Here is a 22069-nt window from a genome sequence, read left to right on the forward strand (position 1 = left end):
GCTGCAATTTTCTTTTCTTTTTTTTTTCTTTAAGGAGTCTTATTGAAGTCAGATGATTCAAATATAACTCGTAGGCATCTCCTTCACATTCCCCACGAGTCTCAGGGGATAAAGTTAGCCCCTCAAGAAACCAAAGCCTCGAGGGCCCCGGCAGGCTGGAGGCAGAGCTCAGAGCACCATACAAGGAGTGTGAGGGCATCTGAGGGAGGGTAGGGCGTGTTTGCAACCAATGAGATAAATCATTAAAGTCTCAATGGAGTGTTTAACTGATTGATGGCTGTGCATGACTCTTATTTTTAATCAAATTTACCCTTATTTAAATTTACTTCACTCATTTTTTATGATTTTTTTTAAATGCAACAACAGTCATGTCAAGGCACTTTAAAATATCCTCTAAAGTTAGACAGGAAACCTGAATGATCAGACAATTTGAGATGAGGAAGAACTTTGTGTTTAATAAGAAGAGTTCTCTTAATATTTTTTAAATACACTCAAAACAGTACTGATCATTATCAAACTTTACCTTCACATAAAAACATGACAAACAAGGTATTTTGTGCTGGTACACCTAAAAACACCCATCATATTGCTCTTACTTAATTGCAGCAAATGCTGGATGAAAATTTGAGTGGCCAAAAACTGCAATTCTTCTAATGTCCACTTGAGGCAGACTCCAAAAGCGAGCCAGTGCATTTAAACTCCCAGGTTATAACTTTACAGCAGAAATAAAAATATTGACCGTTTTCTAATATATAAATAAGTAAAATGAAATAAAAAAAACCTCTCCCTGAGTAATGTCAGCAAGACTTTAAATTAGAGTTTTGGCTGCTTTGATTGACAGTGTAAATGTTTATGCAAAACACTTTTTTAAATGCGTTACAGTTAAATTTCAGCATTATTAAGGATTGTTCCCAGTAGCTAGTGGGTGCTGTTGCCTGTTCAGCTGCATTAAAAGACTCTACAGAGAATGGCTCAGTTTCTCCAGGATGTACATTTCACTTCTCAGTAGTTAAACATTTAATATCAAATAATGTCATATTATAAAAAGCTATCTACACAACATACCTTCTTGTCTCAATATTGTCTGATGATTGTGGCGGCTACATCCCTTCTACATCCCTGCAACCCGTAAAGCGGTTTATGTTTCCAGGTCATAAAAACATTAGAAATACTGAAAAAAACAGATACAATGTCAATAAATTAACTCACTAGTTTAATTTATTGGTTGCTTCAGAGATGGACTGCTGGGCCTTTGTGTGATGAAACAAAGATGGACTGTTGTTAGAGGAACAGTTGTTGCCATAATTTGCACTTTACAGGTGGTGGATGGGGGTCTTCCTTGGGACAACAGCTGCTCTTTAATAACACTGAGGAAGAAAGGAACTCCACCACTTACATACTGACAAGGCTCACCTGTTAAATGGAAATAATTCCAGGCTCATGCAGTTGGTTGAGATAGTACTGCTAGTGTTTAATGCTGTCAAGAAGGTCTGCTCTAGAAATCCTGTCTAGAAATCCATATTTCACACTTTTGTCTTATAAGCATTGGTGCTGAATGCAGAAATCTAGATCTTTGATGCTGTTTTTCTGTCACTGTTTGACCCTTATGGTTATGTAAATGTAACATTTCTTCTCAATTTAGCTTCACAAAAGATTTGAATCACATCAGAAAATGAGGTGATTCAAAACGATTCAACAAATGTCTGAAGAAGTTCAAAACGTTCAAGGACAAAGACAGAAAACAAATTGCTGGTACTGATGGACCTGATTCTGGAAATCTAAACACTCAACAAATAAACTGCAGCTAATATAAACCAAAACCTCTTCCCATTATTATTTTTTTAAATAAAAAACTGTGCTCATACAATTACAGTGCACCATGAAAATATGATAGATGCATTAATGGTTCATAAATTACACAACAGAGAGCAACGGTTGCATTTAGCAGCACTGGTGAGAAATCTAAAAAACAAACTTCGGTGTCCTATTCTGACTGTATGGAATCTGAATTATTCCACAACTTATTTCATAAAAACAATAAAATACAACCTCATAGCAATTAAAACTTCATAGATTTACGAAGAAAAAGCTCAAATCTTTGGTAAAAATCAGATTGTGCAGATTAGTTACCATTTGAACCAAGATTTCTTTGATCATGTATAGAGTAGGCTTGTTTTAAGAATTCATTCTAATTTGAGGACATTTAGGTTGGATAACAAAGATAAGACATAAAGGTGGGAATCAGAGGTTCTTCCTGGCATCATGGTAAAAGCTTTAAAACAGATTCAGACAAAGATTTAAACTTCAGCCTCTACAGTGATCCTGTAAATATGATGATGATGAAAGTTGGGCAAAAAAAAGACAAAAACAGCATGATTGTCTCTGACACGTGATTTTATTGTGTATAATGAACATTGTGTGCGATTGTTTCCCCGACTGTGTGGAGTTGAAGACTTGGTGTTGGTGTGTGAACCTTCCCCTCCCTCCAGACTACGACAAAGTGCAAAATAACAACCCTCAGGTAAATTCAACTCCCCACCTCTCAGATTTGCTAACCTGCTCTTCAGACCTGTGTGACATAAAGCAAACGCGCTCTTCCACCAGCACAAATAAGACACATGGAGTTCATGTAAACAGAAAAACAAAGCAGAGCAGCGAAACATTTAGGAGGCCTCGAACATCTTCTTCCTGTCAGCTTTGTCCTCAATGTTCTTACGCCAGTCACCCACCGCTTCTGTAGGCTGCAGAGGACAGGAAGCAGAGAGTTAGTCCAAACAAATCGGGAATTTAGACATCTTAGTTTTATTAAAAAGAGAGGTGATTGAACTTAATCAGCTGATTTCTGCACTTTGACAGCTGACACATGGAAAACCAGCCCTTACATGCCTAATACTGACAGCTTTTAACCCCAGTTACCTTGAAGTCAATTATGAAGTGTGACTTTATGTTTCTAGAAGTAGAAAAATTCTGTAATACTGTAAAGACTGAATGATGAAATAATTGACAGGAATTATTTTTTTTTTTTTGAAAAAGCAGTCTTTGTTATGCTACTCCTAATAATTTAAAAAATTAAATGAATGAGTTTTACTTTGCATCACAAACTGTGAGATTTATTCAAGTTTTTCAGGAAAAAAAACACACACAAAAGATGCAGAAGTCTCCAAAATGTCCTCCAAAAACTTGTGGACCAAATATGATTCAGTTGTTAATTACAGATTTAAGAGAAATTAAGAAAAAAAAATGCTTTTTAATTTCATCTGTGAGCAAATGTGTGGGATACAAGGCTCCAGTGCTAGTTTCTGATCAGAAGTCCAAAAACGTTCTCTTCCAGATTGCTGCCAAGTTTCCCTGGGTGTGCATATTATTTTTGGCTGTGTAAAAATTGATTTATGTTTGAAATCTGCAATATAATCTCAGCCTGGAATTCAAAGGCCACGGTGTATCGTCTAACCGTGTGACGCTTTGAGGTCCAAGTCACCAACAGTTTTTGGTGCACGTCAGAATTATTTTGTCATGAATGCCAAAACTTTGGAGAACACTTGTAACATTATATATGATATTCTGATAGTGTAGGGTCATCACGTTGATGATAAGCTGCTTCATAGATATTAAAACAGGTTTACTGGCACCACATCAGTAAACTCAGTAATGTAAAAAAAGAATAAAAATCCATCACTGCTGGAACTAAAAGTGCAAACATGTCGATTTATCCTGACAAAACCACCCTCTGTCTGTGAACTCACCTCCTCCTTGACCTCTTTCTTGACCTGCTTCAGGTTGGCCCTCAGGTCCATGGTCACCTTGTGTTTGGAGCCCAGCAGAGCCTGCAGCATGGTGTCAGCAGACATACGCACTTTCTTCAGGGCAGGCTTCTTCACTCCTATCAGGTCCACAACTTTGATCTTCAGGTCTTCAATCTATGCACAGAAAGAAAGTGTTATATTTACCCTTCTTTACTTTTTAGAGGCCACTCTAATCCTGTTATGCTCCCAGAGGAAGATTACCTCTTTGTCAGCCTTTTGCACCTTGGCTTCGGCATCGTACCGCTCGTCATCGATCTTGTCGATGGCGGCGTGAAGCTTCTTGCAGAGTTCCTGTTGATGCATAAAGAAACCCCAGAAGATGATCTTCCCACAGCTTTAGAGTTATACGGCCTTCTCTTTTTATATCAAAAGTGCTGTTAAAGTAACAAAACCAGTGAGTAAATCATTTGTTTCAAGCTCATATAAAGTTTTAAACTACTTTTGCTTCTAAAAGTACACAAGATGGGAAGAGACATGGAAGTTATCGCATTGCTAGCCATGCTGATCAAAGCAGCTAGGTGCTAAAGTATGTACATTCTCTGGCAGAGGAGTGCTAATGTTAGCAGGTCACTCAGTGCTTCACTTAACACTTTCAGGTAATTTATGTTTATGATGAATTACAGCAGCAAAGTCCAGGCTAGCTTCTCATTTCATTAGCATCCTTTAAGTGTCCAGTTTCCATGCTGCATTATGGTGGCACTTAAATGCCAAAATAATAATAACAGGCATGTTTCTACTCAAAACAACAACATAATGAAATAAATACAGTAATAAACAGGATAAATTAATTAATTAAATGAATACAGGAAAAAAAAGGCTATTATAGTAGCTGATTGTTTCCTGAACTACTAAAAGAAACATTTTATTCTTTCTTTTTTCTCGGATAAACCCTGATGTCTCTCTCACCATCAGGGCGGCCTGGTCTCCGCTCAAGTCTGGAGGAGAACAGTGCTCGGCCATGTAGGCCTGTTTGGCCGTCTCGGTTTCCTTTTTCTCCTGCTCGATCCAGTTCATAGCAATCTGCAGGATCAAGCTCTGCAGGACAGAAATCATCATCAAACAAGTCTCGTGTTTAATGGTCTGCACTCAAACATACTCAGCAGCAGAAGAACTCAATATTTTTTCATAATCCTTATTTACCTTGAGATGATGCCTGCGGCTGGAAGTCATCTTTTTCCTGTTTGAGAGGAAGTTGTGGTCATTAATAGTTGTAAAGGTTACATTTTTCTAATTCACATCATTTTGGATCCAGATATTAAACATTTAAAGGGAGCATCTTTAAAAGGAGGCAGATTTCTGTGCATATATAAATGAGGTATAGTGTGCATCAATCAGACAGGATGTTCTTCGCACTTACTCAGACATCTTGGCGGTTTTTCGGGTTCACAACCTGCAGTAAAACAAACATAAAACTGAGTGACTGGAGGAAACGTTGAGGTCTTTCTGAGCCCTGCTGAACACCAGAGATGTTCAGATAATCAGTGTGAGGTTCTCTGAGATCAGCATGTTCTGCTGCTGTGATGGAGATGGATAGACGGGAATATTTGTGCCGTAACGCGATCTGAGGCCACAGCTGAAGAGCAGCGACGTCAACTGAACTAAACTGGGCTGGCCGGGATCGTGTGTCACGTCTCTGCCGTTTACACGTGATCGAGTGAAGGATTAATTTGAAAAAATCTCCAGTGGAATATCATTAACTAACATGACATCATGAACTAGCTGACAGTAGCTAACCTTTATTAACTATCCATAGTGTCTCTGAGGTACTCTGACAGCATGTCTTCATGACCAATTAATGTCACTTTTTGATTAGAAGATTAGGTCAGACATCTTTGTTTGTTTGTTTGTTTAGGCAGGGTATATATACATATATAAGATTAATTAATGATTCAAGTGTTGTTCAGTTTTTAACTTTATACATAAACATTTTCAGGGAACCAGAAAATATTCACCAAACCAGAATCAGATTTTTGTAATTCCAGGCCTTCTGATCAGCTCATATTTCTGTTGTACGCACATCCAAAAAGTCAATGAACAATTTGAGGCAAAACAGCTAAAATCAGGTCTTTGACAAGACTGAGGCAGAGCAGCTGAACACGTCATATAAATGTAGGTTTGACATAAAAAGGTCAAATGTCACCAACAAATGTAAAGAAGCCACTTGGATTGAGTGAGGAACAGTCAGAGCTGTAATCCTGCTTTAAATCATGTCTTTTCTAAACACAGTCGTTTTGAGACGTGGCTGCATGCAGCATCTTTTTATTCTATCTGATAAAATAGAAGATGCTCTCAGAGAAGCTCAAAGATGCTGGAGATATTAGAAAAAGAAAAAAGATAAAGTAAGGAAGATTTCTCACCTATTGAGAGGAGGAAGAAGAGGACAGGGCACACTTGGTGGAAGAAAAGGAGACACTGCCAAAGCCACAGACAGTGAAAAATGAAATAGGTATATATGGTGGTTTGCGATGCCTCAGCAAAATGCCCAGATCCTCTTTATGGAAATGGATTCCCAGGCAGACCAATAGGCCTGCGAGCTCCTGAAATACACCCGGCCCAGCCCTGCTCTGCAAAACGCCCTCCCTGCGAGAACCCTTCATGCCTCCATGCTGTGTTTGTGTATATGGAATAAACTTAAAGGAGCATGAACAGAACACTTTTTATGTCTTCAGAAGGCTTTGGACAGATTTAATATATGTTTTGATCTTTAACTCAAAAGGAGCATTTTAAGCCCTGCAGCATCACAACAAATGGAAATCTTCAGCTTTCCTGTAAAACCCAACGTTAAATTATTATGTGTTTCCTTCTTTACTGTTTTATGTATTTTGTTTAATTATTTAATTTGAATTTTTCTATGAAAAGTGGCCAAAATTTCAAATAACGAGGACAGTGTATGTGTTTTAAAGTTTAGGCTGCAGATTTCTCTAAACACCCGGGTTTACAAAACAAGTGTCTATTATTGGCTCCGAATGATGTCATTAAGCTTGGCTAGCCCTAACAGGGTCATCACAAAGCTCTCCCTTTGACCAAATAAGCACCGCCCACCTGCTGATCAAAGCTTTTGTTTGAGATTCACAGCCAATCAGAAGAAAGTTCCTAAAATGAGGGGCTACACCAAGCCCAGCTTAATTTAAAGAAGGATTATTTTTGAGCCACAAATTACACAAAGCTACGCTAACACAGTTTAAAAATAAAAACATGGAAATGCTTCCAACATGTGAACATTTCTGCAACATGATTTTTTACTTGCAACAGGGTAAGATGAGCTTACTTTAATAATCTCAGTAGTCTAAAGTCTAAACTGTTTGGAATCAGATGTTTTTTCTTTACATGCAGAAACTGTTTGAAAACTAGAAAGACGAGATGGTTGAATCGTTGCTTCTTTGTGTGGAAAATATCTAAAAAGGATTTTTTTTGCTTGCTCTCTGAAAACATGATGTTTTGGGTTCAATAGCAAAAACTGCTTGAACTTTTGTAAATGTTATTCTGCATTTAGAAATGTAATAACTTTTTTAAAAGAAGTATCATTTATATAGGTTTCATTGTTTGCTCTCTTAACTATCAGTTTTATAGTCTTTATGCTGCAGACTGGAAAAGTCATGTCAGAGAATCTCTTCTCTCACCTGAAAATGAGTTTTCCTCTTTCAGAACGAGCCCAGGTCCTCTAAATGTTTTTTTTCTAATAAATTTGTCAAAAATCGAATTTCTTTGAAGTGTCAGTGTGAAAATGTTAAGGAATCAATTTGAAGGGCATTAAAGTGTTACTAAGTGGATAAAAGTAGCAACAAATTAATCCTTATTTCAAAACTTTTATTGCTAACGATTCCATGAAAAGCTGTACATTTTGAACTGACGTTTCTCTGCCAGATGTTTTAACTGCAGACGAAGTTAAATTCACTTTGTTTTGGTTCAGTCTCTCTGACGCGCAGGGGTGACAGCGTGACAAAAACAGCCAAAAAATCATCAAGAAAATGTCTGAACTTTTGTCCCTGAGGGTCCAGACGAGACCCAGAGACACCTTCAGTCACTCAGACCTCAGTCTTAAACGCCCCCGCCGCCCTCCACCATCTCCGCCGATCCAGGCGGCTTTTAGGAGCTCTCGAACATCTTCTTCCTGTCAGCCTTGTCCTCGATGTTTTTACGCCAGTCGCCAACGTCTGCAGGCTGGAAAGAATGAGGAGAACTCGTCAACACCTCAAACTGAGACCAAACATTTTATATTTTTTATATTTTATGCTTGAACCTATAACGTTTAACCTCCTTGGTTGAAGTAACTGAAATAAAGCAAAATATGTTCAAACAATAAAAACTAAACTGATCTGGAAACTAAATGAAACTAAACTGACTTCAAAATAAAATTAAAAAACAAAATAAATAAATAAAACTAATTAGAAAATCCAAAACTATAATAACAGAGCCATAACCATTTACACTTGTGCCTGAGGCTTGCCTGACTCAATGCAGTCTTCTCCCAAATGATAGCTGTGCATAGATGAAAACATGTGCAATAAATAAAAATGAAAATAAATAAATGTAGTTTAAGAGAAATACTAACTTGTACAATATTTGAATGTTTAGGCCTCTATGTTTTAATTTTCATCTCTATAACGGTTCACATGTCATGCCTAACTTCACTGCTGATGATCATTTTTTATGTGCATTGTAAAACTGTCGTTTTATTTATTTATTTTATTTTGTGTAGCAAAAATCTGATTTACAGTTTTAGAGAAGAGAGAGGAATCATTTAAATTTAGATAATAATTAAATTATTTCATTCAAATAATGAGATCACTCGAGATCCACTGTATCGAGCTGCTGGGCCAAATGTGAGGCGTGATAATGACGGAGAGAAGCTCTGCAAACCTGCTGAATCAGCGTTCACCTCAGATCAGTTCCTAACACGTGGCTACGCTCTGTTTCTTTCGATGAATTCGGTCCAGTGAGCTAAACTGAATCCTGAAGTTGTTTAAGCTGCAGGAGTAGGACACAGTGATGATGAAACAAGCCGATTTCCTTACTGTGAAAACCTCGTGTCTCACCTCCTCTTTCACCTCCTTCTTGACCTGCTTCAGGTTGGCCCTCAGGTCCATGGTCACCTTGTGTTTGGAGCCCAGCAGAGCCTGCAGCATGGCGTCTGCAGACATGCGCACTTTCTTCAGGGCGGGCTTCTTCACACCGGCCAGCTCGATCACCTTCAGCTTCAGATCCTCAATCTGGAGGTCGAGAATCGTTCGTTAAAAGGTGGCAAAAGCAGCCAGTCAGAGCCGCAGGTGCTCCGGCTTCCTCCCACACTCCAAAGACATCCAGGTTTCTAAGCTGCTGTGAACCACGTGAGTGTGAATGGTTGTGTGTCTCTCTGTGATGGACTGCCAACCTGTCCTGGTTGTAACTATCACCCTATGAAAACTGGGACAGACGTCTGCCCCCTACAGTCCTGAACTGATTTAGCAGCTAGGAATATAAAAACCATTTTAAACACATGAAACATTTTCCAGCAGCACACAGTTAACTGAGTTTCAGACTTTGATGAAAATCAAAAATGCCCTCATATCAAACTTACGCCTCCTTTTTCCTTCCTGCTCACTGTCAGCGACAGTCGTCACTCAGTAGTGTTAGAGCCTCTGATTCTGATATTTAGCACTGAAATCTACACCTACCCAGTCGAGAATGATCAAAGGAACTAGATCTGGAAATAAAGCATGCACACATGATGACATTAAGATTAAAAACATCTAAAAGTAAAGTGAGTTTTCCATAATCTCGCTCAAACTCTCACCTCTTTGTCAGCTTTCTGCACTTTGATCTCGGTGTCGTATCTCGACTCGTCGATCTTGTCAATGGCGGCGTGGAGCTTCTTGCAGGCGTCCTTTTAAAGTGCAGAACGAACGCTTTTCATTAGCAGTCAGCATGGATGTTCACTTTGGAGGTATTTATCTGAATTCCTCTATTTTATATATATTTCATGTTTATTTCTCTTTTACCTCATAGATGTGGTTTCTAGCTAAAACATGAACTTGGAAAAAATAAATGGTTGGCATCAGTACATTGCATAAGGTCACATAACTGCTTAGAAAATATTCATAGCTTTTTAATCATGGACATGTAATGGAATGTAAGATTTAACCGGCTCATAACACAAATGTTTCACCTTCCTCTGATGTCCTAAACTCAACTTTTTGCAACCTGCTCCACTACAATGAGGAAAACTCCCCGATGTTTTCTTGTGGTCATAAGAAAGTGTAAGCATATGACACATTTTCGTTCTAACCGTAAGGGCAGCCAGGTCTCCGCTGAGGTCAGGAGGTGGGCAGTTCTCAGCCAAGTAGGCCTCCTTCGCTGCTGCGATGTCTGTCTTCTCCTGCTCGAGCCAGTTGGCGGCGATGTGCAGCATCAAACTCTGCAGGAAGACAAAAATATGCAAAGTGAAGAGAGAGCCTCCAAAAATTGAAAGGTTTTAGAAAACAAAAGGTTTAACCCTTGTGTTGTCCTTAGGTCATTTTTGTCCTCTAAAGAAATCTTTTGCTATCAAAAATGTGTTTTTTATTCATCAAATGGTCTGAAAATAACAGAAGTTATTCATCACTATGCTATGCATGATTGGAATAAGTTTTAAGTAATTTGATTTATTTATGGGGTTTTTATTGGATTTTATAACACCTGTGGTCCTCGTGGACAAAAATGACCCCAAAGTACAAAGTGTTGCAAAGAGCCGTATTTTCACAACATACTGCTTTCAAACATCTTTGATCTTGGATCACTGATGTGTGGGGTCAAGCACTGGTCATAACAACCACAACAACAACAACAGGCAGCACAATGAGGAGGCAGGTGCTCTATATTCAATGAAATTTTATTTACTCAGCGCCAAATCACAACAACAGTCGCATCAAGGTGCTTCGTATTGTAAGGTAGACCCTACAATAATACATACACAGAAAGTAGCTCACAAGCCTCCATTGCACTGGAGATTTGTGAGCATACTTTTTTTTACCATGTTGTGCAAAGCAATGACCAGTAGAACAAAGCACATATTGTCCTCTAGTATAATGAGGAGGAAGAATCAATGTTCAGGAAGATCCAGGGTTAGAAGATAAAGAAAATATTGTCAATATTTAGAGCACATGTTACCCTTTCTCTGAAAACCACATCACCCACCTGCAGAAGTGGAAGAAGGCTATGAAGTGAAGGAAAGTGATGAAGAATCTGAACTATGTTCAAGTAGGTTCTCAGACATCCAGGACATGGTAGTCTGAGGAGCTTGGAAAGAAAGTGACTGGCTTCTTGAAGTTTCTTGAATTTTCAGAATGTGAAACTGAAATAGAAGATGTGTCAGAGGACTGCACATCATCCATTTCAATTATGATGAAGAAAAGAATCAATCAAGAAAGAGGAGTCAGCTGAGACAGAGGAATATTTGCAGTAATGTGAGGAAACACTGATCTGGTCTTCTATCCTTCCCAGTGACAGACGATGCTTGACTCTCTCATGTGCCACAGACAAAGACAATCTACCACAGTCCAAGCACATATGCCAGGTCCCATACTCCTTCAGTGGCTTTTCTACTCGAGCACTGAAAGCATTATACACAGTGTATTCTGCTTGTTTTATGCTTTTTAACGTTCACATGCCAATAGATGCATCAGAGACCAAGTTGGGGTTCAGTAACTTGCCCAAGGACACCTTGGTAAGAACTCCAGACTAGAGCACACAGAGATTGAACCAACAACCATCCAATTAGCAGATGACCTGCTCTACAGCCAACTCAATGACGAACAAGGAGGGACAACGAGAGAGGAAGAAAAATGGATTGAATGCAGCTGTAGGCATATGTGGGTGTGTTGATTCTTACTGCCGCGCATCCAGTAGAGTCGCTACGGCCAGTTCATGACATCCTGAGTCTGGGAGAGAAGTTTTAAAGGTGACACAAGATTAATCATAGAAGCACAAAAAGGAAATAATTTCATGATAAAGACACAATAGATGATCGTCGTTCACGACACAAACGTGCTCCCATGAGGTGTATGGAACAAGTGGGTGTTTCTCCTGCTGTGATGTAAGATCCTGGTACTGATGTGACTGTATGAGCACCAAGTCCCCTTCAGAGGACTCTGTCCCCTCCAACAGAACATCCCAAGTAAACCAGGGAACTATGAGATAAAAACATCACCAGTAACACCTTGTTTACTGTATATGACCCTTGGCCTGCAACTGCAGAAAGAAAGCTGTCCATGATGGGACCAGTGCAGAGGAATAAACCTGAGCTTCCTCCTGCACTTCTGTCAAATATGGACACGTCTTTGTTCTGATGAAAGTTTGCCTTCACTCAGACCCATGCCCTGCTGTCCTACCATGCCAAAATATAGAAAACTGTCAGGTAATGAGTTGGAATAAAGTTGAATAAAACCTTGAAACACAGAGATGGATGATATTTTATACTTAAGTCTTTATAAACAGTCAAAGCAAACAGGGTCATTTTTGAGCCCAGAGGACAACAGATGTGATTATTTGCTGCCAGTAAAAAACTTGAAGTAGTTTAAAAACAGCTTTCTAAATTAACTTTGACATAAACCCGTCTGTGATCATCTGTTAAAGCAGCCGACTCTGGTTGTGAAACGATAATCACGATAACTGATGATTTAATTTATTTTTTACCCAAAAACAAAGAAAAAATTCATTTTAATGAGGTTTTTATCAGACTTACATTTGAAATGGAATAAAAAGAAATAGTGTCAAAATGTTTGAATTAAGTTTTAATTAAAAGTGGGGGAAAAATCCACTTCATATTAATTAAGTATCAAGCAAACCAGATGGGGACATTTCTGACCCCTGAGGACCACAGGTGTGATTATGTGCTGCCATTTAAAATTTATAAATGCTTCAAAAGAACGTTGTCACTAAAGTTCAACATACAGCACTCTGTAGTTAGTCAGATAGTCAAAATAATCTGAACATTTAAATATTTTATTGTCTTGTTTTATTTTCACTCAAAAACACAGTGTACTTTATGTAAACAAGGTCTGGTGGCCCTAAAATGTATAATGTTGGGTAAATTTTGTGTTAATGTGTTGGTCTTAAGTAAAACTCAGGTGTAACACTGAATTGATTGACAATTTATACTTTATACTTTAAAAAACAGTCAAATGAAGTGGGGACATTTCTGACCCCTGAGGACCACAGGTGTGTGGAAATCGGGAGGACATTATGAGGGTTAAGCCTCACCTTCAGATGATGCCTGCGGCTGGACGTCATTTTCTTTCCCCTGTGAGACAGAGATTAGAAAATTACCATCAGAGCTGAAATGACCGACTGTAATTTTGGTAATTCAGTTCCTTATTTTACGCAACACCTTTCTATGTCTACAAAATCTGCTTCTGCGCGAAGCTGCAGATGTCATGGATCGCTGACCCAGGGTTGGGAGTTTGTTTTGAGTTTTCTTTAGCTTTTAATTGTGATCATCTTTGTCACATTATTCGGTGCTGGTTTCAGTTCCAAGTGCGAGCAGCTGAACTAGAGTTTTTCTTAGAGCTGTTGGTGTTCTGGTTTCACATGTTCTGGTGGTACTGCAGCATTTCTTGGTTTCAGACTGGTTTATTTGTCCCTCGTTTTTTCCGCTTCGCTTGTGTTTCTGTGTCAAGCTCATATGTCTTCGTCCAGGTCTCACTGTTAGGTAGTTCCTGTTTTATTTTGATAGTCCCTTGTCCTGTGTGTGTCATGACCACTGGCTTGTTCCCTCGTTATCCTCTGTGTGTATTTATTGTCTCAGTCGTCCCTTCCCTTTTGTCATGTTCTCCCTTAAGTTGTGTGCCTCGTGTGTTTCGTGGCTAATTTCTGAAGTTCTGCAATAAAGATGCTTTTGGAGTTTACATTTTGTCTGTGGAGTTCTGTGTTTTGGTCCTAAACCCGTCTGCCACACAGCAAACCTGACAATACAAATCCACCTGTCAGCACCTCTCACTCTCACTGATAAGTGCTATTTTTCTAAGTCTAAAGTGCTTCATGTGCAATCATCTTAAATAGGTGAACCAGAAGCAGGAGTAAGAAAAGAAGAAGAAGATGGGGGAGAGACAAAAGGAGGTAAAGAAGAAGAGGAAGGAGAAGGAGGAGAAACACAGAAGAAGGGGAAGGCTTGGAAAAAAAGATGGAAGGCAAGAAAATAAGGAGAAAATGAAAAAAGTAAAATTGTACTCACTCAGTCATTTTGGCTGTTTGTGATCTTCACACCCTGCAGAGACAGAAAACACTCGTTAGTCAAATGCAAGGAGTGAAAAGTAACAGAACCCTGACTCTGCCTGACTCACAGCTCAGCTGGACACACCTGTTATTGATTGGGTGCCCTTTGACCTCCAGCGAGAAACACGATGCGCTTTACTATCATGGAAAATAACACCGCCACAAACCAGCTAATTTTGGACAGGAGGGGTCAGGCGCCCAGGAGCGCTCGACAGTTGTCCCCTCTGAAGACATTTCTGCCTGGAATTTAAGGTGTTGGAGCGAGCCAATGATCTGAGCACTAAATGTCACCAGCAGATGAACCGAGTGTGGCAGCGAGTGCACAGTGAGAGCAGGTAACAGATATCAACATCCTGCAGCCATGCCAGGCACCAAAGTGTGTGCCCAGGTCACCGTCTGGAGAATGAGTCTTTTTTAAAAATAAAGTCTGCATCCATCATCAAAATACAAATCCTCACTTTCACAGCCCAACCTAAGTCCTGTGAGCTAAGAGTCACTAATTTAGCTCAAAGATGCATAGAAAGACTCAAATCATTTAGGACTAATTATAGAAAAACACAACACATTCCTTAAACTTGGTCAGCAGAACGTGCAGGAAACGACTCTTCTTCACCTCTAAATAAAACCATTTTCTCCATTTTTTTCATGATGGTATGATCTATATGATCTATCCTGATTTGATGTGATCTCTAAATGATTTGAGGAATGGCAGGTCTATAATATCCAAAAACTCCAACCAAATCTGTGTGCAGATTTAAGCTAAAGTGGTAAAACAAACGCATCTTCGAACATTGTTTCAAGCCTCAAATCTTGACAGTTTCCTCAACAGCATGCAAGCTGCAAAGCAAACATCAATAAAAGCTCTGCAACACCAAAATCCACATTTTAACCCGTCTGCATGTCCAGTATCGTCCGCTGTCTGAATAGCCATCGTAAGTGTCAGCTCCAGCTAACTGATCCTTCTCTCTCTCTAAACACAGCATCAGAGGTCAGAGGTCACAGCTGCAGCAACATCTTTAAAAACAAAAAAATTAGTCCTTCATGCTTAAAAAGCCTCTCCAGAATGCCCGGACCCCCCACCTCCTGAGTAGCCCTCCCTGTATTGTTCCCTGACAGTGAGTGAAGCTATAGGAGAAATTCTCACCTACTGAGCAAGACGAGGAATACGAACAGGAAGGGAGACACAACTAAGTCTCAAACAGTAAAGATTAAACAGAGTATATAGGCTATAAAGTGCTGGCTCAGCAGGAAAGCCAGCTCTGTTTATGGTAGCAGAGCTACTTCAGACCAATGGGTCATCAGGCTCCAGAAATACCACGAGGAACCTCATAAATTTCTACTGGAAGAAGTCGCCTCCCTGGACGGGAGGCTGGACGGGAGGCTGGACAGACGCTATCAGGTTCCCACCCGCAGAGGCCAGCAGAGGGACGAAGCAATTGTCACACAACAGTCAAACGGAGTGGCTGACATAATTCAATCTCACTGATTCCCACTGAGCTCTGAGAACAGCATGTGAAGCTGTTAGACACAATCAAGTTCAGCTGTCGTTAAAATGAGGCTTCAGCACCAAGTTACTCTTCACACACATGACATCACTGATGTCCTGTCCAGGGTTAAGGTTAAGGGTTAAGTGTAGGGGTGAGGGGGAGAGGGAGGGTGAATTAAATTCGTCCCTAAACTGTGTGAATGTTGCGAAACAAAAAGAACCATCACCCTCGATGGGTCACCGGTGACGTGGTGAACGTTAAGAGGCTAAACACAAAATCAAACCATAAAAACTGACAGCCAGTACAACTTAAAATCAGCTCTTTGAGCAAAGAGGGCCGTGGATTTTGTTCCACACCCTTGGTAGAGTCAGTGTGCCAAATACAGAGCAAACAAAAACAGAAAAACTACAACAAAACTAAATCTGACAAAATGGCATCAAACAAAGTCTGACTTAAGAAGACAGTTTAATACTGATGAGTTTTATGAGCTTGAAGCCATAATGCTGATGGTCATTTTGAAATTTGGACATATATTTTGTAAAATTTAAAAAAAAGTCATAAATAAAAATCTAATATTTAAATGAAACAAATTAACATGTAAATGTAAGTTAAAATGTATAAATGAAGCAAAACAACTAATTTGGCATCATTTTGGCTTTTTCCTCTTTGCTTACAGACGGAAATCGAAAGAAAATTTCCTTCCTTCAGTTTTTGGTGGATTACATTACAAATAAAAAAAAGAATTATATAAGCCATATTATTATCCTAACAGTGAAATAATATTTGACGGTAACTTAGTTTTTGCAGCAGACTACTTCAATTTAATAAAAGTATGTCTTAATATTTATGCTTACCACATATAGATGCAACACCAATATAATACTAATGTACTACACTGTGCTACTACCTATAATAAGTACATTAATAAGCACTAATATTTCAATACGAAAGTACTAAATGTTCAATTTTGTCTTGACTATCCAAATATTAGTATTTAAGGTTTTTTTTTAAAATGCACATTAAGTTTGAAATTCATCACACCAGGTCGCTGCCTATGAGGGGAATCAGGAAAGTGAAAGTAAGACAGGGAATGTAACTTGACCAATCATCATTCTGTTTCTGGTCTTTATGTTCTGTTTCTATCACTGAATGCATTAACGATGACTTATTGTTATTATTGTTGATTTATTGTTAATAGAAGCTGAAAACAGTCTGATTGACTGCATTCTTCCTTAGAACTTTAAATCAAAAGAGAAACATTTGAAAGTTTAGAAAAAACCCATTCATGATGTTTAACACAACCGTTGTTAGCTGTTCCCCGCTCAGCCATGACATTCACAAATGGAAAGATATCTAAACATACCTGATACACCAACTATCTTGAGAAAACCAACTTAATTTATATGAGACGTACAACATGAGTTATTTAACATAAAAACGGTAAATATTGTAAGGAATGAAGACAAATTTAATGCAGTGGTTAAACAAAGAGTGATGAAGGTCAAAAGAGTAACAGCACTCACCATTTGTAGAACTCTGTGTGGCTGCAGCTTTATTGGTGATCAAATATGATTTGATTACAAACGATTGATCAATAAATTCCAGGTATGATGAAAAAAATCTGGCAGCAAAAGTTGAGTCTTGAGTCAGATAGTTGAGTCTTCTAGGACTCAAACTAAAAAGAGAAGACGTAAAAGAAGAAAACGGAGCCAGCAAATAAAGGATGAAAAGGCTCTCTACTGACATCTGGTGGTTCAACATCAGCACAACACATCTCACTTTCTAACTGCCTATTTGGAAATGTAAGTTATGTTAAAGTCATCTTACACCTGGAAAGAAGCTTCTCCTGCTTTAGATTTCTGATTGAACCTGATTGAACTCAGGAGTAAGTGAATATACAACAGCCCGTATAAATTAGCCCAACTTAAATTAGCCGTTAAAATAAAAAAAGACCACCTTGAAAAAAGTGCAGCTTCACAGCATTGCCTTATTCCAAAAAGAACATTTAATTGCACGTAAGAGATCAGAGGCAACAGTGATGAAGAGCTGTAACATCCCAGAATGAGCAAAACAAAAGTTGGATGAGAAAGTCTTTAAGAGGTCTCAAACATCTTCTTCCTGTCAGCCTTGTCTTCAATGTTCTTGCGCCAATCGCCCACCACCTCAGCAGACTGCAGGACACAAACACAGCCCACCATCAGCAACAGTTAACTGTTTTTAGCTCTCTTAAACAATCAGCCTGCAAACACTCACCTCCTCCTTCACCTCCTTCTTGACCTGCTTCAGGTTGGCCCTGAGGTCCATGTTTACTGTGTGTTTGGAGCCCAGAAGAGCTTTAAGCATGGCGTCCGCACTCATACGCACTTTCTTCAAGGCAGGTTTCTTCACTCCGGCCAGCTCGATGACCTTCATCTTCAGTTCATTGATCTGAAGTCAAAAGGAGAAGCTCAAAGGCTGAACAGAGCAGATAAACACAGACCTATGTATACTGCAGCACACAATCTGCTAAAAGGAGGACAGATGCACACAATCCTCCACCTCTTTGTCGGCCTTTTCCACTTTGACCTGGGTGTCGTATCTCTCCTCATCAATCTTATCAATGGCCTGATGCAGCTTTTTGCAGACGTCCTGTCGAGAATTTAAAAAAAAAACAGATGCAGTTGTTGTCATATAAACAGCCCATCATGTAAGAGTGAGGTTGATGTTCTTACCATCAGAGCTGCCTGGTCTCTGCTCAGGTCGAGGGCGGCACAGTTCTCTGCGAGGTAAGCTTCTTTGGTGACGATGATTTCAGCAGCTTCCTGCTCGAGCAAGTTGGCAGCGATTTGCAGCATTAAACTCTGAAAGAGGACGACAAAGAGATTCCACATTATTACTGCTGTGTGTTGTACTGTTGTTCTTGATGCTGCTTCATTTACTTTTGGGGCCACTTAGATGCAGCGCTGATAATCTTAACAGAGTCTTACCTTGAGATGATGCCTGCGGCTTGACGTCATCTTCTTTCCCCTTTAATTCATAAAGACGCGACATATTTAAAACAACATTCGAGTATTCTGATGTAAACTCTTCACAAAATGATGAATGTGATATCCTGATTGGCTCTTTCAAAGTGTTTTACACAGAATAAACATACTCACTCAGACATTGTGGCTTACTTCAGGTTTCTGACTCTGGTAATAATTGGAAAAAATAAAGAAGAAAATGAAAGCAAAGATCTGAGACAATGTAAATAAAAAAAAGATTACATTCAGTAAATTCAATTAATTTATTACCTCCACCAAAGAGGTCATGTGTTAACCATGGGCAACTGAAACGTGTGGTGTGTACCATAATATATAAAAATCTTAAATGTCACACCACATATGACCTCTAAACTCTTCTTCAAGGTCAATAGATTGATCTGAAGATCAACGTGATAATAATCCAATATAGAGCTGTTTAAAACTATGTTTCCTGCTGCCTTAGTTTGTACTGACAGCATTAGGAATATAAGGAAATATGGGAATTCGAAATATATTCCAATTATAGTTTGAATCCAAATATCACGTCACCTCTGACCTCATCTTTACACACACATCTGCCTAGTCTTTATTTTTACTGCATTACAAACTCCATAAAGTAGATTTAAAAAGAATAAAGAGAACAAAATGAATGTGAACGAAAAACAACACTATTCCCAAAAAAGTAAACTGCCCAGAGACTGAGCTGAGGTTTGGGTGCCTGTCAGTTACCAAAGATGGTTTCACAGGCTAAATCGTGGGATGTTTTTTCACAGGACTCTGTTATCTGGATAATGACATACAAGCCACGCTTTTCTAAATTTAGATTTGCTATTAAAATGCAACTTGGTGTAGAAATATGCATTAAAATCAATAAGTACATCACAAATACTCTTAAAGTTCAGTTTTGTTCTGCTCTTTTTTTGATGTCTCCCTCTGAAAACTTCCCCCGACAGCCTCCACAGGAGGTTTGTGCATTTTTGGTAATTTAAGAATAGAAACTTCAGGGTGAATCTTGTGCCAGCTGGGCCACTGCTAATCCTGGCTCAGTGTCAAAGGTCAACCATCACATGTCGGAGAGAAATGCAATCCAAAGGGACGACATTGAGATGTGAACAAACTGTTAAAAAAAAGATTTAATTTATATTTTCTGTCATTTGATCACAGCTGATTAACTTTAGGACAACACCTGAATCAGACTGCTGCAGGCTTTTACACGTGTAGTTCATTCACTTTCACATTTTCCTAATTATTTTACTGGCAGAGAAAATCGCTCATTATCTCGGTGCAGCAACATTTTCTCTTTCCTTTTGCCTTTCAGGTGAGCTCAGGTGGATGTGCTGGAACCATCTGATTTTTCTCTTCTTTGACCCTGCAGGCTGATAACTGTTTGAGTCGATTTATTTACAGATTCTAATGCAGTTGAATAAAACTATATGTGCATTAATCACGAGTTTTAATACCATGTTAATAATTTTAAAAGATAAGAAGGAGCTTAATTGTGATGTTCAGTGTGAAAACGAGATAGAAATGTCTTTTAACCAGTTTGGAAAACTCATTTTTGAAACAATAAATCAGTTTCTTGTTTATTTATGAATATGGAAATCTAGTTTGTTTTTTTAACCTTACAGTAGTTTTATGTAGATTTTATAGTTTTATGCACATAATGTAAGGGTGCAAGATGGTAAAACCATAATATATAAACAGGAAACCTCCAAAAAATATGAAAACTTTACTCATTACCTCAGTTATGATTGAAAAATTCAGTAATTCTGTACATAATAATTTTCTTATTGAATACATTCATTCAAGATTTATATATTGAAGGTTTTTTAACCTGTTATAAGATTAATCTGCACCAGACTCACTAAATTCTATTTCCTGTGAGGATCAGCTTCACTTTAAGTGTTAAGTAAAAGAGTTTCTCACCTACAAAGTGATGATGAGGAGGCCGGCAGAGACTGGCTGAAGGGCTGGGACGCAGTGAGGAAGTCACTGATTAAAAAGCTAACTCTGTGGGGTATATATGGGCTTGGACGGGGGTTTGGCTGTTCAACTTTTATGGCCATGAGAAACCCTGAGACCGACCAGGCCAATCAGCTCCTGAAATGCCTTCATCCTTTGACCAGTCACCTCATAAATAGTCAATCCAAGGCGGTCAGCAGACTTCCTTGAGACAGGTCAGGCTGACAGCTGGACATGAGGCACTATGCACAGGGAGATAAGGAAATGATGAGACTTAAATCATACTTAATATGACTTAAAGTTTGGGATAATTTCTAGTTTAGGGCATTCATAAATCAGCAAAACCAGCTGTGACAACGTCAAGAAATCAAAACCAAGGGGATGCAAAGAGATAAATTAAAAAAAAAAAAAAAAAGCATTTATTTTGGGCATCAGATTAAAGCATTAAATATGAAAGAAAGAAAGAATGCACTTAAACTGCACATACACCCTTTGTCATTAGGAGTGCGTTGCCTTAATAATTCAGAGATTTGTGCAGAAACATGCTTTAAAATACAATCAGAACTTCCGTGATCCACAGTATCCGCTGCTGTGGTATGAACTTCTGGACGCAGACATTGTAAAGCCCTAACTTGTTTTTTACATTTTTAAAATACTCACGTTACATTGGCAGCAACTGAAAAGAAAAAAGAGATGGAAATTTTAAAAACTGCAATAAATAGAAACAGTGAACATTTTCACATATAAGGCAAAGAAAGACAAATATGATAAAAACTTTGACTCACCTGAAAATGTCCATTTGAATGTGGTTTTGTAATCAACACAAAAACCCAACATTTTTAGTAAAAAAAAAACCCAAAAAACCAAAACAAAGAACGTCTTAAAAAACAGCAGGAAGTTACCCATCCTGTTCAGTCAGTTAGCATCATAGTCAAAAATCAAAGCCAAACTCAAGAGTTTCAGAAGTCATGGATCAGTCCTCCCAGATCTGCTTTGATAGACTGAAAATCCTAATTTTACTTTTATTTGAAACATTTTGACTGGATACATTTTTATGAGTTGATGGCGTTTGCAGAGGACTGCAGATAGAAAACTTTAAAGAAGTCCAGTGCAGGAAATCCTCTGCTGACCCCGTGTGGTCAGAGGTGTGTATTATCTGTTCTTCATCGTGTTACTAGAGATCTGAGAAAAATCTCAGATGTGACTTAAACTTAACTGTTTATTTAAAGAGCCATACCGAATATTTATAACCAGCATTCATGGCTGACTGAGGAGTTTATATATATATATATATATATATATATATATATATATATATATATATATATAAACTCCTCTCCTATATATATATATATATATATATATATATATATAGATATATATATATATATCTATATATATACATATATAGTAATAATTAAGAATAAACACTCTACACGAACAAGTATTTTTAAAAAGTGTAGAGATCTGTCACATGACCACATACAACTACATTCTGCTATATATATACAAAAGGGAAGCTGTATTGTAAATGCAGTATGTATGCAGTTCTATAGTGTAATGTTCAGATGTATAAAAAAAATTATGA

General features: G+C 38.4%; 3 protein-coding genes across 7 annotated transcripts; all 3 read right to left on the reverse strand.

The window, feature by feature from the left end:
- Window positions 1-1961: 1961 nt before the first annotated feature.
- Window positions 1962-7495, reverse strand: LOC146384454 (troponin I, fast skeletal muscle-like). The gene is made up of 7 exons (XM_084936426.1): window positions 6161-7495; window positions 5161-5193; window positions 4944-4980; window positions 4710-4838; window positions 4005-4094; window positions 3744-3917; window positions 1962-2741 (listed from the first exon to the last, which is right to left on the reverse strand). Exons 2-7 carry the CDS (start codon window positions 5166-5168, stop codon window positions 2664-2666), a joined length of 516 nt encoding a protein of 171 aa, XP_084792552.1. The 5' UTR covers window positions 5169-5193; window positions 6161-7495; the 3' UTR covers window positions 1962-2663.
- A 109-nt stretch (window positions 7496-7604) lies between these two features.
- Window positions 7605-17112, reverse strand: LOC146384455 (troponin I, fast skeletal muscle-like). 2 transcript variants are annotated; one of them, XM_084936425.1, is made up of 7 exons: window positions 14116-14168; window positions 13990-14022; window positions 13020-13059; window positions 10069-10197; window positions 9577-9666; window positions 8840-9013; window positions 7605-7964 (listed from the first exon to the last, which is right to left on the reverse strand). In XM_084936425.1, the coding sequence occupies exons 2-7, from the start codon at window positions 13995-13997 to the stop codon at window positions 7890-7892; spliced, it is 516 nt and encodes a 171-aa protein (XP_084792551.1). In that variant the 5' UTR covers window positions 13998-14022; window positions 14116-14168; the 3' UTR covers window positions 7605-7889. The 2 variants fall into 2 exon arrangements, with proteins under 2 accessions (XP_084792551.1, XP_084792550.1); XM_084936424.1 differs by lacking the exon at window positions 14116-14168 and adding an exon at window positions 17041-17112 and having other exon boundaries at window positions 7606-7964.
- LOC146384456 (troponin I, fast skeletal muscle-like) lies at window positions 13986-21738 on the reverse strand. 4 transcript variants are annotated; one of them, XR_014800863.1, is made up of 8 exons: window positions 20446-21738; window positions 18655-18687; window positions 18484-18523; window positions 18229-18357; window positions 18056-18145; window positions 17771-17944; window positions 17041-17688; window positions 13986-14022 (listed from the first exon to the last, which is right to left on the reverse strand). XR_014800863.1 is itself a non-coding variant. In XM_084936421.1 (7 exons), exons 2-7 carry the CDS (start codon window positions 18660-18662, stop codon window positions 17611-17613), a joined length of 519 nt encoding a protein of 172 aa, XP_084792547.1. In that variant the 5' UTR covers window positions 18663-18681; window positions 20446-21738; the 3' UTR covers window positions 13986-17610. The 4 variants fall into 4 exon arrangements, 2 of the variants coding, with proteins under 2 accessions (XP_084792547.1, XP_084792546.1); XR_014800862.1 differs by having other exon boundaries at window positions 14116-17688; XM_084936421.1 differs by having other exon boundaries at window positions 13986-17688; window positions 18655-18681.
- Between the last annotated feature and the right edge of the window lie 331 nt (window positions 21739-22069).

The sequence above is a fragment of the Perissodus microlepis genome, chromosome 7 (assembly GCF_051167445.1).
Source record: "Perissodus microlepis isolate ML-2025 ecotype Zambia chromosome 7, ASM5116744v1, whole genome shotgun sequence".
In the NCBI taxonomy this organism is placed as follows: Eukaryota; Metazoa; Chordata; class Actinopteri; order Cichliformes; family Cichlidae; genus Perissodus; species Perissodus microlepis.

Coding starts and splice junctions, on each gene's coding strand:
- LOC146384454 (XM_084936426.1), bottom strand. Junction 4,839..4,943: donor GCCGCAGGCATCATCTCAAG/GTAAATAAGGAT, acceptor TCTGTCCTGCAG/AGCTTGATCCTGCAGATTGC. Junction 4,095..4,709: donor GAGACCAGGCCGCCCTGATG/GTGAGAGAGACA, acceptor ATGCATCAACAG/GAACTCTGCAAGAAGCTTCA.
- LOC146384456 (XM_084936421.1), bottom strand. Junction 18,146..18,228: donor GAGACCAGGCAGCTCTGATG/GTAAGAACATCA, acceptor AATTCTCGACAG/GACGTCTGCAAAAAGCTGCA. Junction 17,689..17,770: donor AGAAGGAGGTGAAGGAGGAG/GTGAGTGTTTGC, acceptor TGTGTCCTGCAG/TCTGCTGAGGTGGTGGGCGA.
- LOC146384455 (XM_084936425.1), bottom strand. Junction 10,198..13,019: donor GCCGCAGGCATCATCTGAAG/GTGAGGCTTAAC, acceptor GTCTTCCTGCAG/AGTTTGATGCTGCACATCGC. Junction 9,667..10,068: donor GAGACCTGGCTGCCCTTACG/GTTAGAACGAAA, acceptor GCACTTTAAAAG/GACGCCTGCAAGAAGCTCCA.